This window comes from Saccopteryx leptura, chromosome 2 (genome assembly GCF_036850995.1).
Source record: "Saccopteryx leptura isolate mSacLep1 chromosome 2, mSacLep1_pri_phased_curated, whole genome shotgun sequence".
Taxonomy (NCBI): Eukaryota; Metazoa; Chordata; class Mammalia; order Chiroptera; family Emballonuridae; genus Saccopteryx; species Saccopteryx leptura.
In genome coordinates, this window is record NC_089504.1 from 225,744,455 (window position 1) to 225,765,383 (window position 20,929).

At 47.6% G+C, this 20,929-nt stretch overlaps 1 protein-coding gene across 4 annotated transcripts in view; it reads right to left on the bottom strand.

The window, feature by feature from the left end:
- The window catches only part of EVA1C (eva-1 homolog C), a 58,980-nt gene extending 43,645 nt beyond the window's left edge, over positions 1-15,335 (bottom strand). Inside the window, exon 1 of one of the 4 annotated variants that reach the window (XM_066370345.1) lies at positions 14,682-15,335. In XM_066370345.1, coding sequence (XP_066226442.1) covers positions 14,682-14,892 — 211 coding nt within the window. In that variant the 5' untranslated portion in view covers positions 14,893-15,335. The remainder of the gene's footprint in view (positions 1-14,681) is intronic. The other 3 variants (XM_066370347.1, XM_066370344.1, XM_066370346.1) reach the window with 3 other exon arrangements.
- Between the last annotated feature and the right edge of the window lie 5,594 nt (positions 15,336-20,929).

The window sequence follows — 20,929 nt, forward strand, 5'->3', positions numbered from 1 at the left end:
CAGAGTCAGTGGTATATAGACATTCACCTTTGTGATTATTATCTCCATCAGTGGTTGTTTTGTTCAAAGGTGTGAGGAAGAGACCAATGAGAGGTAACCTCAGTTTGGGGGACTTGAGCTAGTTGTGGCCACAATCTCCACAACAATGTGGCATTTCTCCAGGAGCCCAGGTGAAGGCAAATATGTAAAGTCACGGGAGTGAACAAAAAAGAGAAAGTTTCTGACCTAAGGATGAGCCAAACAAAACTGTGGGCAGAAATCCTGATAACAGAGAGAGCGGAGATGCTTTTACTAATGTGGTGACTGGACTACTTAATACCACATATGTGGATTACATCACGTATCAATTGGACAGTCCTGTTCTAAAGTCTGCATATTGTCCTTTGTGACTTGTTTCCCTGGTGATAACTGTATTAAAATCCAATTGAGGAAGGACGGAGTAGGCAATGGATGGCGCCAGCCCCGAGCCCCAAACGCCTGTGATGAGAATCGCTCAGCCCTTTCCCCTGTGGCCCCGGGGCTCCTGTGATTCCAGCAAATCCATGCTCCCCGTGGCCCACAGAGGTGCAGGCACTGTAAGGAAGTGTCCATTCCTCACAGCTTGCTTGAATAATGATAATTCTACTACTTTACCTCCGCACTCTAGACACTGCAATTTCAATTGAATCCGTGAGGCTGAATCACAATCATTTGACATTCTCAAAGTAAAACTCTCAATTAACATATCAGACTATTCTATTAGGTGGCACATTTCACCTAATAACTTACCTTCCCACAGAGAGAGACTCTGGGAAAGGAGGACAAAGGGTGTCGAGCAGATACCCATCAGAGACCCTATGACAGTGACAAGCCGATCCCAGGAGGTTCCCCGAGGTTCCATGGAAGTCTGTAGTTTGGGTTTGGTTCGCGTGCCGCCCTCTGACTGCCTTCTAAGGATGAAAGGCCCCTTGGGTGTGTGTGTGTGTGCGTGTGTGCGTGTGTGTCTATTAGCCGTGCATATCAGAGCAGTTAATTAAGACATTCCCTTTGGTCAGGCCTTTCTTACAGTGACAACCAGGGGCTGTGGAGAGCAGAGGTGAGTTCATCTGTAGTCTGTTTCCAGTGACTAATCTTGCCTAAGGTCTGATTTTATCTCAGAGCCAGTCTGGTACAATCCATGTTGCGTATGGGGGTCTCCATGTTTAACTTTCCATTATGAAAAGAACTCTTATAGTCAGTGGCCACCCAGGTCTTTAAGGGAGTTCTTTGGAAAGCAGGAAGAAGGGAATCAAGGCTGTTCTGCTGAGGACCAACAGCACTGGATGTAGGACCGAAGTGATCGGTTTGGGTAAAAAGTCATTCACACAGCATGGGCAATGTTGTGAGAAATTTTCCTGGCCCAGAAACTTACAACCTATTCATTCACATTGCAGCTAAACTCAGGGATTGCATATGATGCTTTGGCTCTTTTTTAAAGATACAGTCTGTAATCTTTATTAACGAGAGGAGACAGAGACATAGCAGGGAAAATAATAAAATATATATGCAATGAGAAACATCGCTGTTCACTGTTTAATGTCCTGGGAAGGAATCCACCAGGAAAGACTATCTTTGTTAAAGAGTTTTTCCTGCTCACTTTTATAACATCTATATACAGAGCAAATGCTGATGAGGCATTTGGGAACATCAACCATGTCTCTAGGCCTCCAGTTTCAAAACTGTATTAACAACAACAACAAAAAAAGATCATGGAAAAGGCTGCTCTAAATATATATGTATATGGTGCCTGTACACAGAGAGATGGATAGTCAAATTATTATATATGCATATATATGTATTGTGTGTTTATACAGAAGCAAAATATATATGAACATATATATATATAGTCAAATATGATTTTACTTTTCAGACAGGAAGCAGTGTTAAAGACATACTGATCTTTGTTTAGGAACGTGAGGCCGTATTAAATAGGCCCAAAGGGAATATGCTTTGATTTCTTAATATGAACAGATTCTGAAAACCTACCCACATTCTATCAGACCAAAATGGGCAGGCGTGAGAACAGGAGCAAAGCCTCCCCCCGCCCACCCTAAGCACATACACACACTGGACAGCATTCTCATATCACCCACTTTAGAACTGAATCTGAAACAGACTTCTGACAGGCCTGACATTTTCTTCAGTGCCGAGAGCCACACAATAGACCTTTTTTTGGACACAGCTCCTAAAATGCTCAGAGATTCAGAGGGACTGAGTCATGAAACTGTACAAACACTGCACACCCATTCCTGCCCGCTCTTTGGGAAACAATGTGATATCTTCTCTGTGTCTGGCAGAGAAAGAAATATTTTAGTTAGAGTCGCAGTCTGGTTGAGAGTGGGGTGAAAGAGGATGGCAAGCTCTGCCTCTGAGCGGGGTGGCCGTTCTCATTTCAGAGGGGTTCGCGTGAGTCCCCTCCCAGTGGTGCTCAGCCCCATGCCCACGGGAGTGTGTAATGTTCAGTACAGAGGGGAGGACAGGGTCTCACAGAAATGGCACAACGCAGCTTCGTCCACACAATTAGCACTCTTTGGGTCATCTCTGAGCACGTCTCCATAGAGCATGTCACACGTGGTACAGAGGGGCACGCACATTTCACAGAAATAGTGTGCGTTTGTGTCCGTGCATGGACATGTGCATGCACGCACACACGGGGAGCTGTCCGCACTCGGGTATGCAGAGGCGGAGAGGGGGTGCAGGAGGGACAGAGGAGGAGGAAAGCAGGGTGAGGGTGTGGGTGGCACTGACTTGCCCTCTCTACCTTTTAAAATTCTAATAGATTGTGCGCCCACACACGATTGTTTTGGGGAGATTGTGAAATCACTGAGAGTTGTTGTGAATGCATCCTTGCACTGCGAGTGAGCAACCGGCTTCAAGACCGAATGCCTCTCCGGAGGGATATTCTATTGATAGTTTGACGTTACTGATAGTGAATATTTGAACTTGAAATAGGAGGGCATAGGGCCAAAGACACAGGCACATTCCACAGGGGGAAGGATGGGTGTTGAATAAAAAAACCCCAGATGAGACAGGGTGCAGGTGTACTAAGGCTGTGAGGTATGGAAGACTTGTCTGTGGCTGAAGAAGGCAAGATGCCCGAGGAAGAATGCCGTGGACATGTCTCCAGGTCTCCCAGACTCAGCTTTGGTTTTTTAAAAAAATTCCTGACCGTTTTTCAGATTCCAAACATGCAGAAAATAAAACAAGGCCAACTGGCAGGTGTAGCCCAGTGTTCCTCAAGCCCAGCAGAAGGCTGACCTGTGCGTCACAGGGTGGTTAGCAGCCTCCCCGGCCTCTACTCACTGGGGGGCCAATAGTTATGACACTCCTAGTGATGACCAAAAAATCTCCCTGGACTGAAAGTCTGTGATTCAGACTCAATGTTTAGACAAGCTAAATCTTCATTGGGTAAAGATAGCCACGTATTACAAGGACCATCTGGCATTTTTGGTGGAGATTAGGCAACGTTCACCTGCCTCAAACAGCCAGAGGGAAACACAGACGTCTCAGACAAAGGCTGACCTTTTGCCTCAAAACATGGGTTTATGGCTTTAGGGAACCATAAAATTATTTTAAAATAATCCTGGGGGAAAATATCTGGGGCAACTAGGTTAAAAAAAAAAAAAGAAAAGAAAAAGAAAAAGAAAGAGGTAAATCATCAGAAGAGAGGGAAGTTCACACTTAAACACCGGATTTGAAAAGGAAAACCAGACCATCAGATCTATTCTGCGATATTCTGCACCGTGTGCTGTGATTCACTCCACACAGTGGGTCCTGCAGCCCTGGGGCCTTCAGACCCCTCTTCATGTCGAGGTCATGGGTGGCCTCTTTGAACCGCCCACAAAGCGACCTTGTTAGCTTTGGAAGGCGTGTATAGTCCTTCGGGCCTCAGAATAGAGAAAGGTGTTTAAAAATGATTTACCCTTAACTTTACAGTCAAGTGAAGTTTTTGACACACAAGAAGAGGTGTGTCAGCCTGAACTTAGGTTCAGTGTGCGTTTTGTTTTGTTTGTTTTTTAACGGAAAAAGGACCATAGAACTGTGTGCATTCCTCAAAACAAAACCTTCAAAAGCTCTACAAATTGGCCTCCAGATAAGATCATGCTTTCTCATTTCCACCTGTCTCCCGTCAAACGGTCGAGAGGGAAAAGGGCTCGGTGGCCTGGGTCTCCCTTGTTCCAGACTCTACAGTACCATGACTTATGATTCCTAAGGCTGAGAACGTTGGAAGCTGCTTCACATGAAAGGAGTGGAATAAAATCTTCCAAGTCCAAAGGAAGAAGAACCGGGGAGCATCTTGCTCTTCTTAGACACTGCAACACTACTCTGAAAGCCGTCACAAGCGTGCATCTTACAGTCCCTTGCAGACAAAAAAAGGGTTATTTTACCCCGATTATGCCCCCACATTGCAGGGAGAAAGGGACTCATTTGTAGCCATCAAAGGAATGCTGACAGACTTGAAATGGGATTACATTCTATTATACTCATCCGAATTAAAGATTTGTTTTGGAGATCATTCTTAAGTTTCTCCCTCCCTCCCCCCCCCCCCCCACACACACAAACCAACCCCAAACAAGGTGATTTGTATTCATGGGACATCTGAGGCAGACGTGAAATCAGACAGTTTGCAAACATACATTTCAGATTCAGTGGCCTGAGTTTTGAATTTTAATGTTGCCTAGTTCTCTGTATGTGGGAAACTTGGCTCTCAGGTTGAAATGCATCTTAAGCACCCTTTCTTCCCTAACTTGTTGTGCAGGATAAATGTAAGTTCAGGGTCCCGAGTGACCAAGTAATAGAGGGGTCCAGAAATACAGGTATGGAAATATAAAATCTAGGCATGCGCAGAGTTGCCTGGTGGTTCTGTGGACACACTCCCAAACCCACAACTTCAAGCTCTGTGGTTTGGTTACCATTTGGAGGCTGTGACCTGCCAAACCTATTAGTCATCCCTCAAACTTTTATCGTCTATGTAGCCATTAATTCACGGAGAAGGAAATTTTCCCAGGACAGGGTTGACCCTGAATAGCCTTAAATCATACATAGCACAGCCTCTGGTACCCAAAAGATTTAACATTTCCTGTTCTTTCATACAGAATCCCCATTATGTAGTCACCTTGGAACGGGTGCCTGCCTGGGGAGGAGTCTTAGGTATCTCTGGCTGGAAGTCATCAGTCAGCAGAAGAGCTAAACTGAGTCAATACACTGTCTCTTGACCTGAGCGGCCAAAAGGACTAGCTATCTTGGAGACCTTTCACCCAAGGTGAGGAGATGGCACTCTCAGTAGGAAGACAGCAAGCATATGGATGAAATGCGTTAGAAGTTGTACCATTTCTTCGTTTTGTAGCTCAGTCTCTCCTAGACTCAGTGTCCTTCATGAAGTACATTCTTTAGTAGTTCTTTCAGTAAGGACTTATTAGTGGTAAACACATTTATTTCACACTCTCTCAGAGATAGTTTAGTTAGGTATATAGTTCTACATTGAGGGTTGTTCTTTTTCAGAACCTGGAAAATATTTCACTGGCTTCTGGCTCTCACTGTTGTTGCAAAAACTTTATAAATAACATTTTTTTCTCTCTTTGATTGTTTTAAGACTATCACTTTGTATTTTGTAATTTCAATATAGTAGATGTACTTTTATTTTTACTTCCCTTGCTTGGGATGCTTGAATCTAAATCTTTCATTAATTCTTGAAATTGATTCCAAGATATCATTGCCTTGAGTGTTGTCTCTCTCTCTAATCTCTCTTTCTAGAATGCTGAGGTATGCTGAACCTTCCTTCCATTCTCCATGTCTTATCAACTATTCTTCTTTTTTTTTTTCATGTTGTTGCCGCTTTTGTTGCATTCTGGATAATTTTTCCAGCTTCATTTTCCAGTTCACTGTTTTTCTTTTCAGCTAAATCCAACCTATCCATCAAGCTTTTTAATTTCAAAGAAATCAGTTTTCATTAATACAGTAGTATCAGCATAGTTAGTAGACATATTTGGTTCTTTTTCCAAACATACCAATTGTTTCTTTATTGCCTTTCTTCATTCCTTCTTCATGTTTTAGATTTCCTCATTTCTTTTTATGTTTTCAATTCCCTCCATTATTTGAGAATCATGTTGTTTCTATGGCTGACTGTTGCTCACATAACGTAGGTTTTGGATTATGTGTTTGTATCAGCAAGATTTCATCTCTGAGAATCTTGTGGGGTTTGTGTTGGTGATGTTTCTATGCAGTGAGTATTTGTGTGTTTGGTTTTGCCAAGTACCCTGGGGCACAACCAAACTGGGAGAACTCAGTGAGTTTCTCGGCTTGTATTTCCTGGTAACAGTAATGTGAATTCCAAACCCAGAGTGCTGAAAATGCAGACCTGTGGTTACATATTCTCAGGGGAGATTATTTATTTTTTCATCCAACCCTGAACCCAGGCTGAGACAAGTTTCCTTGTCATTCTTCTTTGCAAGAAGGCTGATTTGTTCCTCATCCACCTTTTGATGAACGTTGAGTCCTTCCAGTTCCTGGCTTTGAATGGAGATCTTTATTCCAATGCCTGCCTTTACACTGGTTTCATGCCTTGTCTCTTGCCCTCACATACCTGTTAAAAATCCTGGTTGTATAGATCATCAAGAAGCCCAATGTAACCATAGGGTCAATGACTGCCAACTTCTCCAATTCTCTGTTCCTTCTCATTTTTGTTCCCTGGATGGTCCTTATATATTAGTTACTCACTCATAAATGTAAAGGATGTCTGTCATAGTTTATTCAGCGGCTGTTGATGTCTTAATGGAGGAATAATTCCAGAACACCAGTTCCACCATATTTTCAGAATAGATTACAGATCCTATTCTGTAATCAGTTCTTTGGGGCTATGTGGAGCTACTTTCAGACAGGATGTGGAATGGACAATACCTGCAAGTACTGTGGGCAGGGGATGAATTTAGCAGATTAAGAAATAAACATCACAAAAAAGCTTTTGCACAGCAAAAGACACCATGAACAAAATAAAAAGGAAACCCACACTATGGGAGAACATATTCGCCAATACATCTGATAAGGGGTTAATAACCAAAACTCAACACCAGGAAGGTAAACAATCGAATTAAAAAATGGGCAAAGGAACTGAACAGACACTTCTCCAAAGAAGACATACAGATGGCACATGAAAAAATGTTCAACATCATTAATCATCAGAGAAATGCAAATTAAAACCACAATGAGATACCACCTCACACCTGTCAGAATGGTGCTCATTAACAAATCAACACACACAATAAGTGCTGGCAAGGATGTGGAGAAAAGGGAACCCTCCTGTACTGCTGGTGGGAATGCAGACTGGTGCAGCCACTGTGGAAAACAGTATGGAGATTCTTCAAAAAATTAAAAATGGAACTGCCTTTTGACCCAGCTATCCCACTTTTAGGAATATACCCTAAGAATATCAAATCACTGATTCAAAGAAGAAATGCACCCCATCTTTATTGCAGAATTGTTTACAATAGCCAAGATCTGGAAACAGCCCAAGTGTCTGTCAGTGGACGAGTGGATTAAAAAGCTGTGGTACATATACACAATGGAATACTATGCAGCCATGAAAAACAAGGAAATCTTACTTTTTGCAATGGCATGGATGGACCTGGACATTATTATACTAAGTGAAATAAGCCAGGCAGAGAAAGACAAATATCATATGATCTCATTTATATGTGGAATCTAATGAACAAAGTGAACTTAGGAATGGAATAGAGGCAGAGGCAGGGTCACAGGGAGCAGAGGGACAGCTGTGAGAAGAAAGGGGGATGAGGGAATGGAATCAGAGAAGGTGAAGGGATTGGTGAAATTATATATTCATAATCCAGATACAGATAATAGGACAGCAAAACCTAGCGGGAAGGGGGGAGGGAACTACGGGGAGAGGGGCAAAGGGGGTAATAGGAGACAAGGGGGTGGGGGTGAGGGAGTTATATTGAGTGGGACACTTGAATCCATGTTAACACAATAAATTAAAATTAATAAAAAATTTTAAAAATAAACTTTACAGAATTGGCATTGCCTTAAACTACCTGTAATTTATTCATTTCAGTATTTCAGAATATGCCTGGGTTCAAATCCCAAAAAGTTACTTAACCTTCCTTTGCCTCAGTTTCTTCAACTTATTATAAGAGTATCCCCTTCGCAGGGTTGTGAGGAGTAAATGAGTTAATAAACATGACGTTCTTAGAACAGTGTCTGATGTGGAAGTTTTTATATGTTTGATACACTGATAGAATTTTTAACTCACCAACTTCTCTTATGTATGCTAAGGGAAGCCAAGGAAAGAAGTCATTGTATATGCCAGCCCAGAGTTTTCACTGAGATGGTACAGGCACAGGGGCTAGTGAAGAGGTGGCAGAATTAGGGACCCCCAGGGCAGGAGACTCTCAGAGAGAACATACTAGTCACATGGTCAGCCACCCTTCCCACCTAAGGTTCTCCTTCAAGCACTAAAATCTTGGTGCGTTTAGGATTTATGTTATTAAGGAAAGCTATTTCCTCCCAGAAAGAGACAAACACATCAGCATCAGTACACTAGTGACCTTGTCACAAACTGTCCGAGCTCCCTTGACCCTACCTCCCTCCCAGGCCCATCGCTTAGCTTGAATGGTCAGAGCATCGATTTTTGAAACCAGATAGGTACTGGGCTCACGTCCTGCCTCTAAATTTCACCACCAGTTGTGGAACTGGGGTCAGTGCAAGTTAGGGGGTAGCATGGTTAACAAGGAACAGAAGTACTTTCAGGGTGCGTCACCCCAAAGTAGTATCATTTCAAGAATTTTAAAGGTGCTGACAGGATGGCCAAGTTCAGTGATTTCCAAAGTTTTTAAATCATGAACCCATCGATAAAAACACTTTAAGCCCTGGCCGGTTGGCTCAGTGGTAGAGCGTCGGCCTGGCGTGTAGAAGTCCCGGGTTCGATTCCCGGCCAGGGCACACAGGAGAAGCGCCCATTTACTTCTCCACCCCTCCCCCTCTCCTTCCTCTCTGTCTCTCTCTTCCCCTCCCGCAGCCGAGGCTCCATTGGAGCAAAGATGGCCCGGGCGCTGGGGATGACTCCTTGGCCTCTGCCCCAGGCGCTAGAGTGGCTCTAGTCGCAGCAGAGCGATGCCCCGGAGGGGCAGAGCATCGCCCCCTGGTGGGCAGAGCGTCACCCCCTGGTGGGTGTGCCCGGTGGATCCCGGTCCGGCGCATGCGGGAGTCTGTCTGACTGTCTCTCCTGGTTTCTAGCTTCAGAAAAAATAATAATAATAATAATAATAATAATAATAATAATAATAAAATAAAAAAAAACATTTTAAGATCAGCAGTTTCTAATATATGTACATTTATTTATAAACTATGTACTATTCTACTGTCAATTTGTATGTTAATTATAAGAAAAATGACTCTTCTTTTAAGATACAAAAGAAACAGAGGAAAGAACAGGCATTCTAACACTTCCCTCCTGTATCCATGGACAGCCTCGTGTGTGTAGCCACTTTGCGTGGAGTGCAATGAAAAATGCAAAGGCAGGCACCCGAAGGGGTCGTCCACTCAGTGGACACCTGAACCAGTGCTGGTTACCCCTCGGACTTTCTAGAAAAGTGAGGCAAACTCTCCCCAGACTCAGCCCCTCACAGGCCGGGGTCCCCAGCCTGGCCCCACCTGGCTCTGCCTCCCAGCTGGGTCATCTTGGGGAAGCCAGGTAGCCTCTCTGAAGCTGGGTGCTCAAAGTTGACTAAAAGTCACCTTCTAGGGTTGCTATGAGGAGGAAATCAGGTGACATGGTGCTCAGTCGATTTTTACCTCCTTTCCTTCCCTTCCCTGTTGCTAGCCTGCCCTTCCTAGTAAGGCACCTGGGAGAGCCAGCCATCACTGACAGGACCACTCGCCCGCCAGGACTCCTCTCTGCCACAGGACACTGCCCGAATGTGGTTACTTCCCATAGAAACAGACTGGCCAGTTCAGACACTTGGTCTCATCTCTCTTCCTCTGTGACAGTTGGACCACTCCTTCCCACGTTCTGTTTGTTTGCCTTTGGTTACGAGCAGGGAAAGTGAAGACAGTCCCTGAACAAAAGAATAAGGTGACCCAGGCACAATGAAATGCAGAGCTCTGTGTGCACGCACACATATGTGCCTGTGCCTGTGGGGGAGGGGGTCATGGCATGCATATTTGTGTGTGGGGCGCAGTAGCAGACAGCTGGGACAATGCAGCCCTGGTCTTCCTGGCAGTGAGTGTTAGGGGAGGGGTGAAGAAACTCCCGGTCATACCTGTGTGCCTCTGGACGAGCTATGCACAGGGGAGCGGTGGTCCTTAACTCTGGCTGTGTACTAGAATTGCCTGGTCTCTTTAAAAAGACCTAGGGTGCTGCTTGAGCACCCACACATTGATTTAGACTCCAGTGATTCTAACATGCAGCCAGGGTGGAGACCTGCTGTTCATCTAAGCAGAATGGGAAGGTTCACCTTCTCCTAAGTACACAATTCTGCTCACCTGCTTGCCCAGTTAGGACCTACTTCCCAACCCTTAACCCTTAAGATCTACTGCACTGCCATATTTCTACATTCTGAAATTCTGGGCCAGTGAAATAAGGAGCTGGGACTGGGTTTGTTTGCTGGACTGTGAGTGAGCTGGTAGCAAGCACCACTTCTGGCTGAAGCTACTGAGGGCAGGGAGGAGGGCACTCACTGAGACACCTCTCTGCCACCATGCAGTGGTTTCTCTTTGAGGGCTAGGGACATTTGGTACAGGGAAGGTTTAATGGCTGCCTGGCTTTCCTTGGTTCCTCTTCCTACATTCACAGCCTGGGCCCCAGGGTAAAGCCAAAGGTGTGAACACACAGTCACGACAGCTTTGTCCAAAGCCAGACATTTTTGAGGAATACAAGTGGGAACTAGAACAATTTCCCACCCGCTCCCCCCTGCCTCCCATAAGCCCATCAATCACTTAGGACTTCTGTGAGAAAAGAGAAAAGAAAGAAAAAGAACAGGGAGAGAAGACCCTGCCTGCCCTCAGCAGAGAGGCAACAGATAAAAAAAACACACACACACACACAATAAAAAACCCCTTGTAAACAAACAAAAAACATAGAGCATCCTTGCTTTCTATGGCTAGAACCAAACTGGAACCCCCTCCTCCTCTCAGCCCTCACCTTTGCCTTGTTCTCTGAGCAAAGATGATGCTGATATTACACTTCTGTTTGTTTGTTTTCTTTCTAATCAGTGATGAATTTGGACCTCGCAGGCCAGATCCCCAATTTGGGAATGCAGTCTAAAGAACAAAATTCCAGCCCTGGCCGGATAGCTTGGTTGGTTAGAGCTTCATCTTGAGGCACAGAGGTTGCCAGTTTGGTCCCTGGTCAAGGCACATACAGGAACAAATTGATGTTCCTGTTTCTGTCTCTCTCTCTCTCTCTCTAAAGTCAATAAATTAAAAAAGAAAAAGAACTCCATTTCAAAGAGGGAAATGGATGAATGCCAAGCACATTTGAGTATGGAATTAAGGACCAGAGGCACTAATTTCGCATGAACCGCCCTGGCCTTCCTGGGATATGTTTTTAATGCAGTGATGATAGATAGCCTTCCAGTGGCTGCTGGCAGCATCTCAGTGGCTTTGGGGATGAGGGAGAACGGGGTTTGGGGAGGCTGTTTCCCAGCAAGCTTGGAGGTGATTAGCACAAGTCACGAGCATGGAGTGGGAGGAGGAGGCCGAGATGCAGCCTCTGGCTTATTAACAGTGGGATCTGATGCTGGAATCCTCAGGGGACAAAAAAAAGAAAAAAGAAAAAAAAAATCAATGACCCAGGAAAACTGCACCAGCTGAAAGCCCCAGGAAAAGCTCCAGGAACAGTTGCAAAGACAAAATAGGCTTAAGTAACTTCCCCAGACTCCACACTGCTCACCTCCTGAGCAGCCCTACACTGTGTGGACAACGGCTGAGACCCCTGACGTCTCAGCACTTCCTTTCACATGAAGACACCACCCTTCCTCCATCCCCTTCTTTGCAGGGTGAAAGGAGTCCCAAGCTCCCTCCAGCCTCCCTCGGTTTCATTTTTTGATGCTTCCCTTGTTTAGAAAAACAAGTGTCTGCATTGTGAAATGCTGGGGCCACTGTTTCCTCATAGGCCTCTGCTTTCTACTAAATTGCTCCAAGTTCATAAAAAGGACCAGGACTGCCTGTCCTGGGGAAAGCAGGCATCAGGCTTAGAGGCCACTGGAGTGGGGCCGGGGTGGGGGTGGACTCACTTGACCTAGACCCACTGTTTTGACTACAATATTCAATGGAATACTCAGACTGTCATCTTTGGAGCTCAGGGGTTTTCCTCAATGCTATGTATCACATGGTTAGGAGGTCCCTAAGGGTCCATCAAGTTTAAAGTCAAATTAATCAACTTTGGAAGACTTCATTTTCTCCCCTAAGCCCTGTCTGATGTTTGGTGATGCCACACAATATAGAATTTAGACTTCAGGCCCTGGCCAGTGGCTCAGTGGTAGAGCATCAACCTGGCGTGTGGTAGTCCCGGATTCGATTCCTTGTCAGGGCACACAGGAGAAGCACCTATCTGCTTCTCCACCCCTCCCTCTTCTCTCTCTCTCTTCCCCTCCTGCAGCCATGCCTCAATTGATTTGAGCATGTTGGCCCTGGGTGCTAAGGATGGCTCCATGGAGCCTCCACCTCAGGTGCTAAAAATAGCTGAGCTGTGAGCATGGTCCTAGATGGGCAGAGCATCGGCCCCAGATGGGGGTCACCAGATGGATCCCAATCGGGATGCATATGGGAGCCTATCTCCCCTCCTCTCACTTAAATAAAGTTAAAAAAAAAATTAGACTTCAACTTTAGTGTGGTCTGTGGTTTGGGAGGATGTTAGTTTTTTCTTTCCTTCTCCACAAAAAGCCCCTGACACTTTCTCCCCAGTCCTCAGACTTCTGGAATGCGAGGCTGATGGATGAATCTGGCAATATTACTACCTACCGCTGGTCAGGGAGCGTTAAACCCTGGCCATCAGGTTCTCACCCAAAGCTGAAAGAAATTCCTTTTCTCATACATGTCATTTAGAAGGACATGTATGGAAGCATGCATTTCCCCTCAGGATACAAACTCCCTGTTTGATAGTTCAAGTTCACCTGTGTAACAGCTGCTACACATGGACAATTCCAAGCTTGAGGGGTAACCCACATACGGCCACAAGTGTATGTAACCCACGCAAACGATCTCATGGTTGCACTGCAGTTTACCTAAAGCAGTATTTGTTCAGTTACAATGATGTCACCTAAAGGGCTGTCAGCTTTCAATTCTGTCCTTACACTATTCAGAGCTTGAATGTGGCTGAATTCAGAACTGCTCTCCACAGCTTAAATCAGCAAATATAGAACTTTTCTAGCAGCCAAGAAGTTCTATTACAAAAAAAAAAAAAAAAAAGTCAATAGCACTTGAAAAGCATTTCGCTCACACATTTACCTCAACGGTCTGACCCAGTGGTGCTCAATTTTAAGCACCATGGTTTGCTTGCCAAACAGGCATATCTTGGCTTCCTTTGCTAGTTAGAAACACTGCCTTGATATTAAATATTCAGAGAAAACAACCTCTGACCTAAGGGCTCCGGGCTAACAATGACATTCTCTGTAAGTAAACTAGAAACCCAACTCAGCTTCTGGTTCGCGAGTGCTCTCTGCCATGAACTAGTCTGCTGCATAAAAGGACCAGGGACTGACTCCCCTTACTGTGGTTTCATTGCAAAAGATCCCACAAGCAGGGCCCTCCAGGGACATGAAAAGCCTGGGCCTGCCGAAGATGCTTGAGAGGGGGGATGGGATTGGGGGGTATGCTCAGAGCTGCTTCCTGAGCTGGGAAAGGGTGAAGGCTCACCAAAGGGAGACCACGTGGGTTACAACAGCGAGGACGCTGATTACTCTAGGCATGGATAGCCGTAACAGAAGAAGGCGGCTCCCGTAGCCCTCATCCACCCAGAAACTACTCTCACTGCCCGCTGCCACACCTACAACCCCAGAACCACCTGAGAGCCACTGCAGAAGCCACGGTCCCAATCCCCCAGAGGAAAAGCCTCCTCATTCACTGGAAGGAGGAAGTCGTTCTTCTCTTTTTTTTTTTTTTTTTTAAAGCAGACAGGGACTGGGGCAGAGGGGGTGGGGTCCTGGTACCTTTTGGAGGTAGTCTCTTCTGTGTCCTGTAAGCTTCTGCTCACCCCTCCACCCGACCTTCCGTCCCCTCGAGCTTCCCTCTGGTGCCTGGCGGCGCAGACTTCAGGTCAGGTGTCCCCTGGGCTAGTCTCCCTGCATGCGACTCCGACACTGGCTGGGGCGCACCCAGACTATGAGAATGGCAAACTAAGTGCACCCCTCGGACCACAACACGTGCATTTCACAGTTCAAGGAGCCTCTAGCCGAGAGGCATCCGTCAGAGTCGAGTCAATGATGCTGGGAAACAAGTCAACAGCACGGCGACAAACTCCAAATATGTTACCCACCCTTCCATCTAGTGGTGGAGGGTGGGGTGAGGCGGCTCCCCTGCCACCACCCCGCACGCAGCCACCTATGTGCTAAGGGCTCACGACAGGCAAGAAGAATGACTATGAGCACACCCTAACTGTAATCCAACCTTGCCGAGCCCCCTCGGGTGACTGTCCCCCGCCGAGGGCTCACCTGGGTGCGCCAGGGCGCCGGGGGCGCACAGCGAGGGAGGGCGCTTCTTACCGGAGAAGTCCGTGAGCGCTGCGATCTCTTTGGAGCAGACCAGGACAGTGCAGTAGAAGAGGCGCAGGAACTGCCCCGGAGGCTCTACCTGCCTGCGGAGGCCGGGATGCTGCGCCGGCTGGAGCGCCGGCGGCGGGCGCGCGGGTCCCGGCAGGAGCATGGTGCCCGGCGCGGCGGAGTGCGGGCCCGGGCCGCGCGGGGGGTTGCTAGGCGGAGGACAGCGTCACATGGCGGGGCGAGTTGGTGGCCAGTGGCTCCGCGGCCCCCCGCCACCTCCCCGGCTCGCGCCAGCACCGGCTCCCGGCCAAAGGGAGGGGGCGGAGAACTGGGGCGGGGCGAGGAGCCCCGGGAAGGATCCGCGTAGTTTCCCCGAGATGAAATCTCCACCGCCGCCGCCGCGCAGGAAGAAACGAGGGGGGTCGAAGGGAAAGTGTAGCCTTCGCGCGCCCCGCGGCTGCCGAGGCTAGTCCCTGGCACGCGGCCCGCCGCGGAGGGCGCCCCCAACAGCGCACCGAGGGCCGCGCAACTTGAGCGCCTTCCACGCCCGGGTCCCCGCCCCGTAGCCGGCCCGGCACCCCTGACTCGGCCCGCGCTGGCCTACTGCCAGCCTCGCCCAGGCCGCCGGAGGAGCGCGGCCGGTGCCCGTGACGCACTTTGGAGCCGGAGCCGCGCGGTGAGCCTGGGCGCCCGGGGCGGGGCCGAGGCCGGGCGGGGGCCGCCGGAAGGTGGGGTCCTAGAGGTGCTACACTGACGTTGCTGGGTCCCGCCGCGCTCCACGTGCAGAGTCACCGAGCACGCATTTGGCCCCATTTCACAGAGGGGGAGACTGAGACCCCACCGTTATTCCAGTTTACTCAGCCCGTTCGAGAATGAGCCAGGGGTTGGGGAGGGGAGTCTCAAAACTTGTCAGATGGCTCCAGAGCTGGTTTTGGCTCCGAATGACTACACACTTCTTTTGGGTGCTGGTTGGCCGCAGCGCTTAGGGTCTGACACCAGACCGACACAAACACCCACCTAGCACTAATAATTGGGCTTTGTTTTAAAGTGGGCCACGGCACCTTTCTGAACCTCTTGATTGTGTGCAGTGTGTCCTACGTACGTGTGGACGCCCTGTCGGTGGGCGAGGAGCGCACTAGTGACCCGGGCTGGGGCGCGGGGGCTCCGTGGCGACGCCAGCTGCAGGTATCTGAGCACCAGCGAACCAAATCCCTAGGACTGCGCCGGGCGTCCCGGCGGGGCGGCGCCGGTGGGAGGGAGGAGGGCCCGGAGGCGGGGGCTCGGCACAAAGTGTTCCCGAACACCGCGGAGAGGCCTGCCAAGTCCGTGGCGGGCCTGACTCGGAAACGTAGATAATGAGGTCCGAGGGCGGGACCAGGCGCACTGCCCCGGCGGGCTCCAAATGGCACTGCGAACGCGAACTCCGCTGCGGGCCAGTAGGCCTAGCGACAGAAAACGGAGACGGCGCCCGCCTACTTGTGGGACTGTCTTAGAGGCGGGCGGCAAGGATCTCAGAAAGATGGATGACATAGGGTACCACACCGTGCTCCAGCAGGAGTGGGCCGGCAGAATTGGGACCCGGGTCGAATGGTATTTGTTGAGTGACACCCAGCCTGCAAGGCACAGTGATTTTTAATCTACATGAAAATACTCAGCCTTCTCAAAAACCCTCGGATGTTATTTATTAGTGTGCGTTTTTTAGGTTGGGGAAACTGAGGCTGGGAGGAGGGTTAGGATGCCTAGCACTTAGGAGGTACTCGCTTGCTGAAAACTCGGGTCCCCTCATGGACTTTCATCCCATCCATCCATTCACCCATACAGTTTAGGGATGAACTAGGAGCCTATGTATCAGACCCTGTGCTAGGGGCTGGGGATGTGGCACAGGGCCTGGGTGCTGCCACCGCTGTCCTGTCCGTTAGTATGCTTTGGCTTCCGGATGCCGGATGCCGTGTGGGCACTGTTACTGTCTGTAAAGCCCTGAGGCTGTCCCCAAGCTTTAATCAGCTGATACAGGTGATGTGGGTAGGAGGAGCCTGGACCTAGTAAGTCCCAGGTAACATCAGTCATTGTTACAGTGAGGAAGACACACATTGAGCAGGTAATGCCAAGTGAGCCAGAGTCATGAAGAACAGGGGGCCATGGGGGTAAGAGAGGGGAGAGCTGATCCAGAGGGAGGGAGGCAGGTGTTAGGGACCTTTTTAGGGCATGATGGATGAAAAAGATGGAAAGAGTTGGCCAAACAAAAGCCAGGTGTTTGGGAAGAGTGACTGTTTCAGGAAAAGGGGCCAGCATGTGTGGAATCCGGGAGCAGTATGGCTCCCTAGAAAAATGGAGAGAAGTCCAGAGTGGATGGAACAAAGAGGAAGGGCAGCCTGGGTGATGTGACACAATCACCAGCCTGAGCTCCAGGAGCCGGACAACCAGTGAACACTTCCAGCACACCAGCAAAGAATTGAAAGCAGTCAACTGACATGACCCAGGTGTGTGCTGGTGAAACGTTACTCTGGTTGCTGAGTGCCACTGGACTAGAGGATTACAGGCAATATATACACAAAATAAGGGAAAGCAGGGACTCACACAAATATGTGTATGCCAGTATTTATTGCAGCACCGTTCACAATTGCAAGCCAAGTGTCCGTCAACAGGTGAGTGGATAAACAAAATGTGGAATGGTAGTCAGCCATAAAAAGTAATGAACTTCCCATACATGTGGCAACATGGATAAACCCTGAAAACATTATGTTACACAATAAACCAGTCATAAAACGATAAATAGTGTATGATTCTACCTATGTGACATATCTAGAATCAACAAATTCAAGGAGAGGAAGTATCAATATATTAGAGATTACCAAGAACTGGGAGAAGGGGGAATGGAAAGTGTGCTTAATGGGTTAGAGTTTCTGTTGGGAGTGATGAAAAAGTTCTGGGAATGGTGGTGATGGTTGCACAATATTGTGAATGTAACTAACACCACTGAATTGTACACCAAAAATGGGAATTTTATGTTGTATGTATTTATAACAACCTCTAGACATTAATAATGTAATATGCCCCCAAATCAATTGAACCGTACACTCTAAATGGGTGAGTTGTATGGTATGTGAATTTTATCTTCATAAAGCTCTTTTTAAAAAATCAAAAAATAACAATGACAAAAGGGGTCCAGGGAGGTAGGTGAACAGAATTTGAGTGTAGCTAGAAGGCTACGGCTGTGTGTTGGGCTGGGGCTTTGCAGGCCCAGAGAGAAGGGGAAAGTGGCCAAATCAGAGAGATGTTTGGGGAAGGGGGAGGACAGCACAGTGTGGCCAGATTTTTTTGGGACATGGGGGAGTCTGGAATTCCCTCTGCTTTGCCCCTCTGTTACTCACTGTTAAATTAGATTTTAATCCTAATCTGATCTATTTAAGAATTTGGAAATTGCCCTGGCTCAGCGGTAGAGCGTCAGTCTGGCATGTGGAAGTCCTGGGTTTGATTTCTGGTCAGGCACACAGGAGGAGTGACCATCTGCTTCTCCCACAGCTATGGCTCAAAGGGTTTGAGCAAGTTGGCCCTGGGTGCTGAGAATGGTTCCATGGCTTCACCTCAAGTGCTGATATAACTCAGTTGCTAAGCAACGGAGTAGCGGCCCTAGATGGGCAGAGCATTGCCTGGTAGGGGGCTTGACGAGTGGATCCTGGTCGGGGCATATATGGGGGAGTCTGTCTCTGCCTCCCCGCCTCTCACTTAATAAAAAAAAATTGGAAATCATGCAAGAAAATGAAGTAATTCCATCTATCTTCCTCTCTAGAACTTTTATATCTAAGACCCCTTGTGCCGCCCACCAAATGGGAACCAATTACCACCCCTCCCATTTTTCTGCATCTAATTATGAAACTATCAAATACCTAAACTCTGGGGCACTATAAAAACTTGTAGGACAGGAAAGAGGGGGAGGGTAGCCTCACTTCAAAGAAGGCAAAACCCTTGTAAAATCAACCTAGGGCACGAAGAAGAGGTGTAATCTTTCCCACCAAGGTGCTTTCCCTTTCTTGATGAAATTTAAAAAATCAGAAGCTGCCATCATCCTGTGATTACTCAGCACAGTCATAGGAATTGGAATCAAAGTCTGATGAACGATGAGCCAAGTAATAACATGCTCCCCAAACAGTAATATTCACAACAACCCTTTGAGATAGGTGCTAACCAGGACTAGCTCCATAATTGACTGCAAAATGAAAATGTTGAGCCCCTTAGTCAAAAATCATTCAGGCCCTGGCCGGTTGGCTCAGTGGTAGAGTGTCGGCCTGGCGTGTAGAAGTCCCGGGTTCGATTCCCGGCCAGGGCACACAGGAGAAGCGCCCATCTGCTTCTCCACCCCTCCCCCTCTCCTTCCTCTCTGTCTCTCTCTTCCCCTCCCGCAGCCTAGGCTCCACTGGAGCAAAGATGGCCCGGGCGCTGGGGATGGCTCCTTGGCCTCTGTCCCAGGCGCTAGAGTGGCTCTGGTTGCGAAAGAGCGACGCCCCGGAGGGGCAGAGCATCGCCCCCTGGTGGGCGTGCTGGGTGGATTCCGGTCGGGCGCATGCGGGAGTCTGTCTGACTGTCTATCCCCGTTTCCAGCTTCAGAAAAATACAAAAAAAAAAAAAAAAATCATTCAGAATTTTAAGATAGTGAAGCAGAGCATTAAATCAAGCAGGGAAGTTGGTGCCATTTCCAAGTCTCAGATGTGGAGACTATTGGCACAAATATATACATAGACCATTGGTGGCAGGACTTGAAACCCGCTTAAACTACAGAAACACTGTTGTTAGGGAGGGACACCATGATGGAGTCACATAAAAGTGTTCCCTTCCATGCAGTGGCACCACTGGGTGATCGTGCCTCTTCCTGCACACGAGTCTGAGACATGCTTCTGTGCCCACAGCATTCATTCTATGTAGGAGCGGCACCCTTGCAGGAAATCTATACCCCAGTTGTTTGCCCTTAGCTGAAGCTTCCCTTTTTGCAGTTTCAGTTACCTACAATCAAGCACAGTCTGAAAATATTAAATGGAAAATTCCAGATGTAAACAATTCATGAGTTTTGAATTTGTGTGCCATGCTGAGTAAGTAGCATTGTGATGAAATCCTATGCCATCAGCTTCATCCCTCGGAGCTGGGGAGGTGAATCATTGTCCAACATCTGCACGCTGCATACTAATAATACATGTTTGTATATTAATATATTTTGAGAGAGAGAGAGAGAGAGAGACCACATTTACATAACCTGTATTATATATAGTATATTGTCACAATTGCTCTATTTTATTATTAGTTATTGTTAATTTCTGACTGTGCCTAATACCTAAGTTAAACTTTATTGTAAGCATATGTATATATGCAAGAACATAGTGTTTCTAGGGTTTGGTACAATCTGTGGTTTCAGGCATCCACTGGGGTCCTGGAACATGTCCCTCACAGATAAGGGGGGAATGACTGCACATTTCCTTTTTTCATGTCTTAATTCCTGCCTTTTTTTTTCTTTTGAAGCAACCCTCACCTACCTTCCCAGCTCTAAGTTACAACCCTGTTCCTCCTTCCAAGCCTGTTTTGGAAGATGTTTGTGTGCTGTGTGCTCGAACTCCAACCCCGAGCCTCTCCTCTCACCCGCACCATCCAGGTAAGGCTTCAGGCTTTCAACAGAGACAAGCTGCAGCCCTTCTGGGAAGATATAAACCACCATTTGTCAGCTGCAAAGAAACCAACCTTTCAGCCTGGGAGAGTGAGGCCGAATGTTGTCCAGAGCTAAAAAGGCTTATTTTTAGAGTGCAACAAATGGTGGTTTGTTTGTAGAGCTGGCACTAAAGAGCCACAGCAAGAGCACAGAGCCTGCTCACTAAGCGGGAAGGCTGGGGCCACTGGAAAGGTTGACTTCAAAAGCCCGCAGGAGGAGGCCTTGAAGAATATATGAGCAGAACTGGTGTCTGTACGGCATTCCTTCCAAGACCAAAGGCAGCAATCATGACAGTATTCTGCCACTGATAGCCAGCTACCCACACAGACATTTGACCTCCCTGCCTCTCATTTTTTTCACATCGGCAAAACGTGAAGGTCAGACTCTAAAGTCCATTTGGGCTCTAAATGTCGTAGCTCATTTAAATTAAATGTCGGTTTCACAAAATTGGTTAAATCTATGCTAGTTCCTTGACATTTCTTAATGTTTTCTTTTTTTTTTTTTTTTT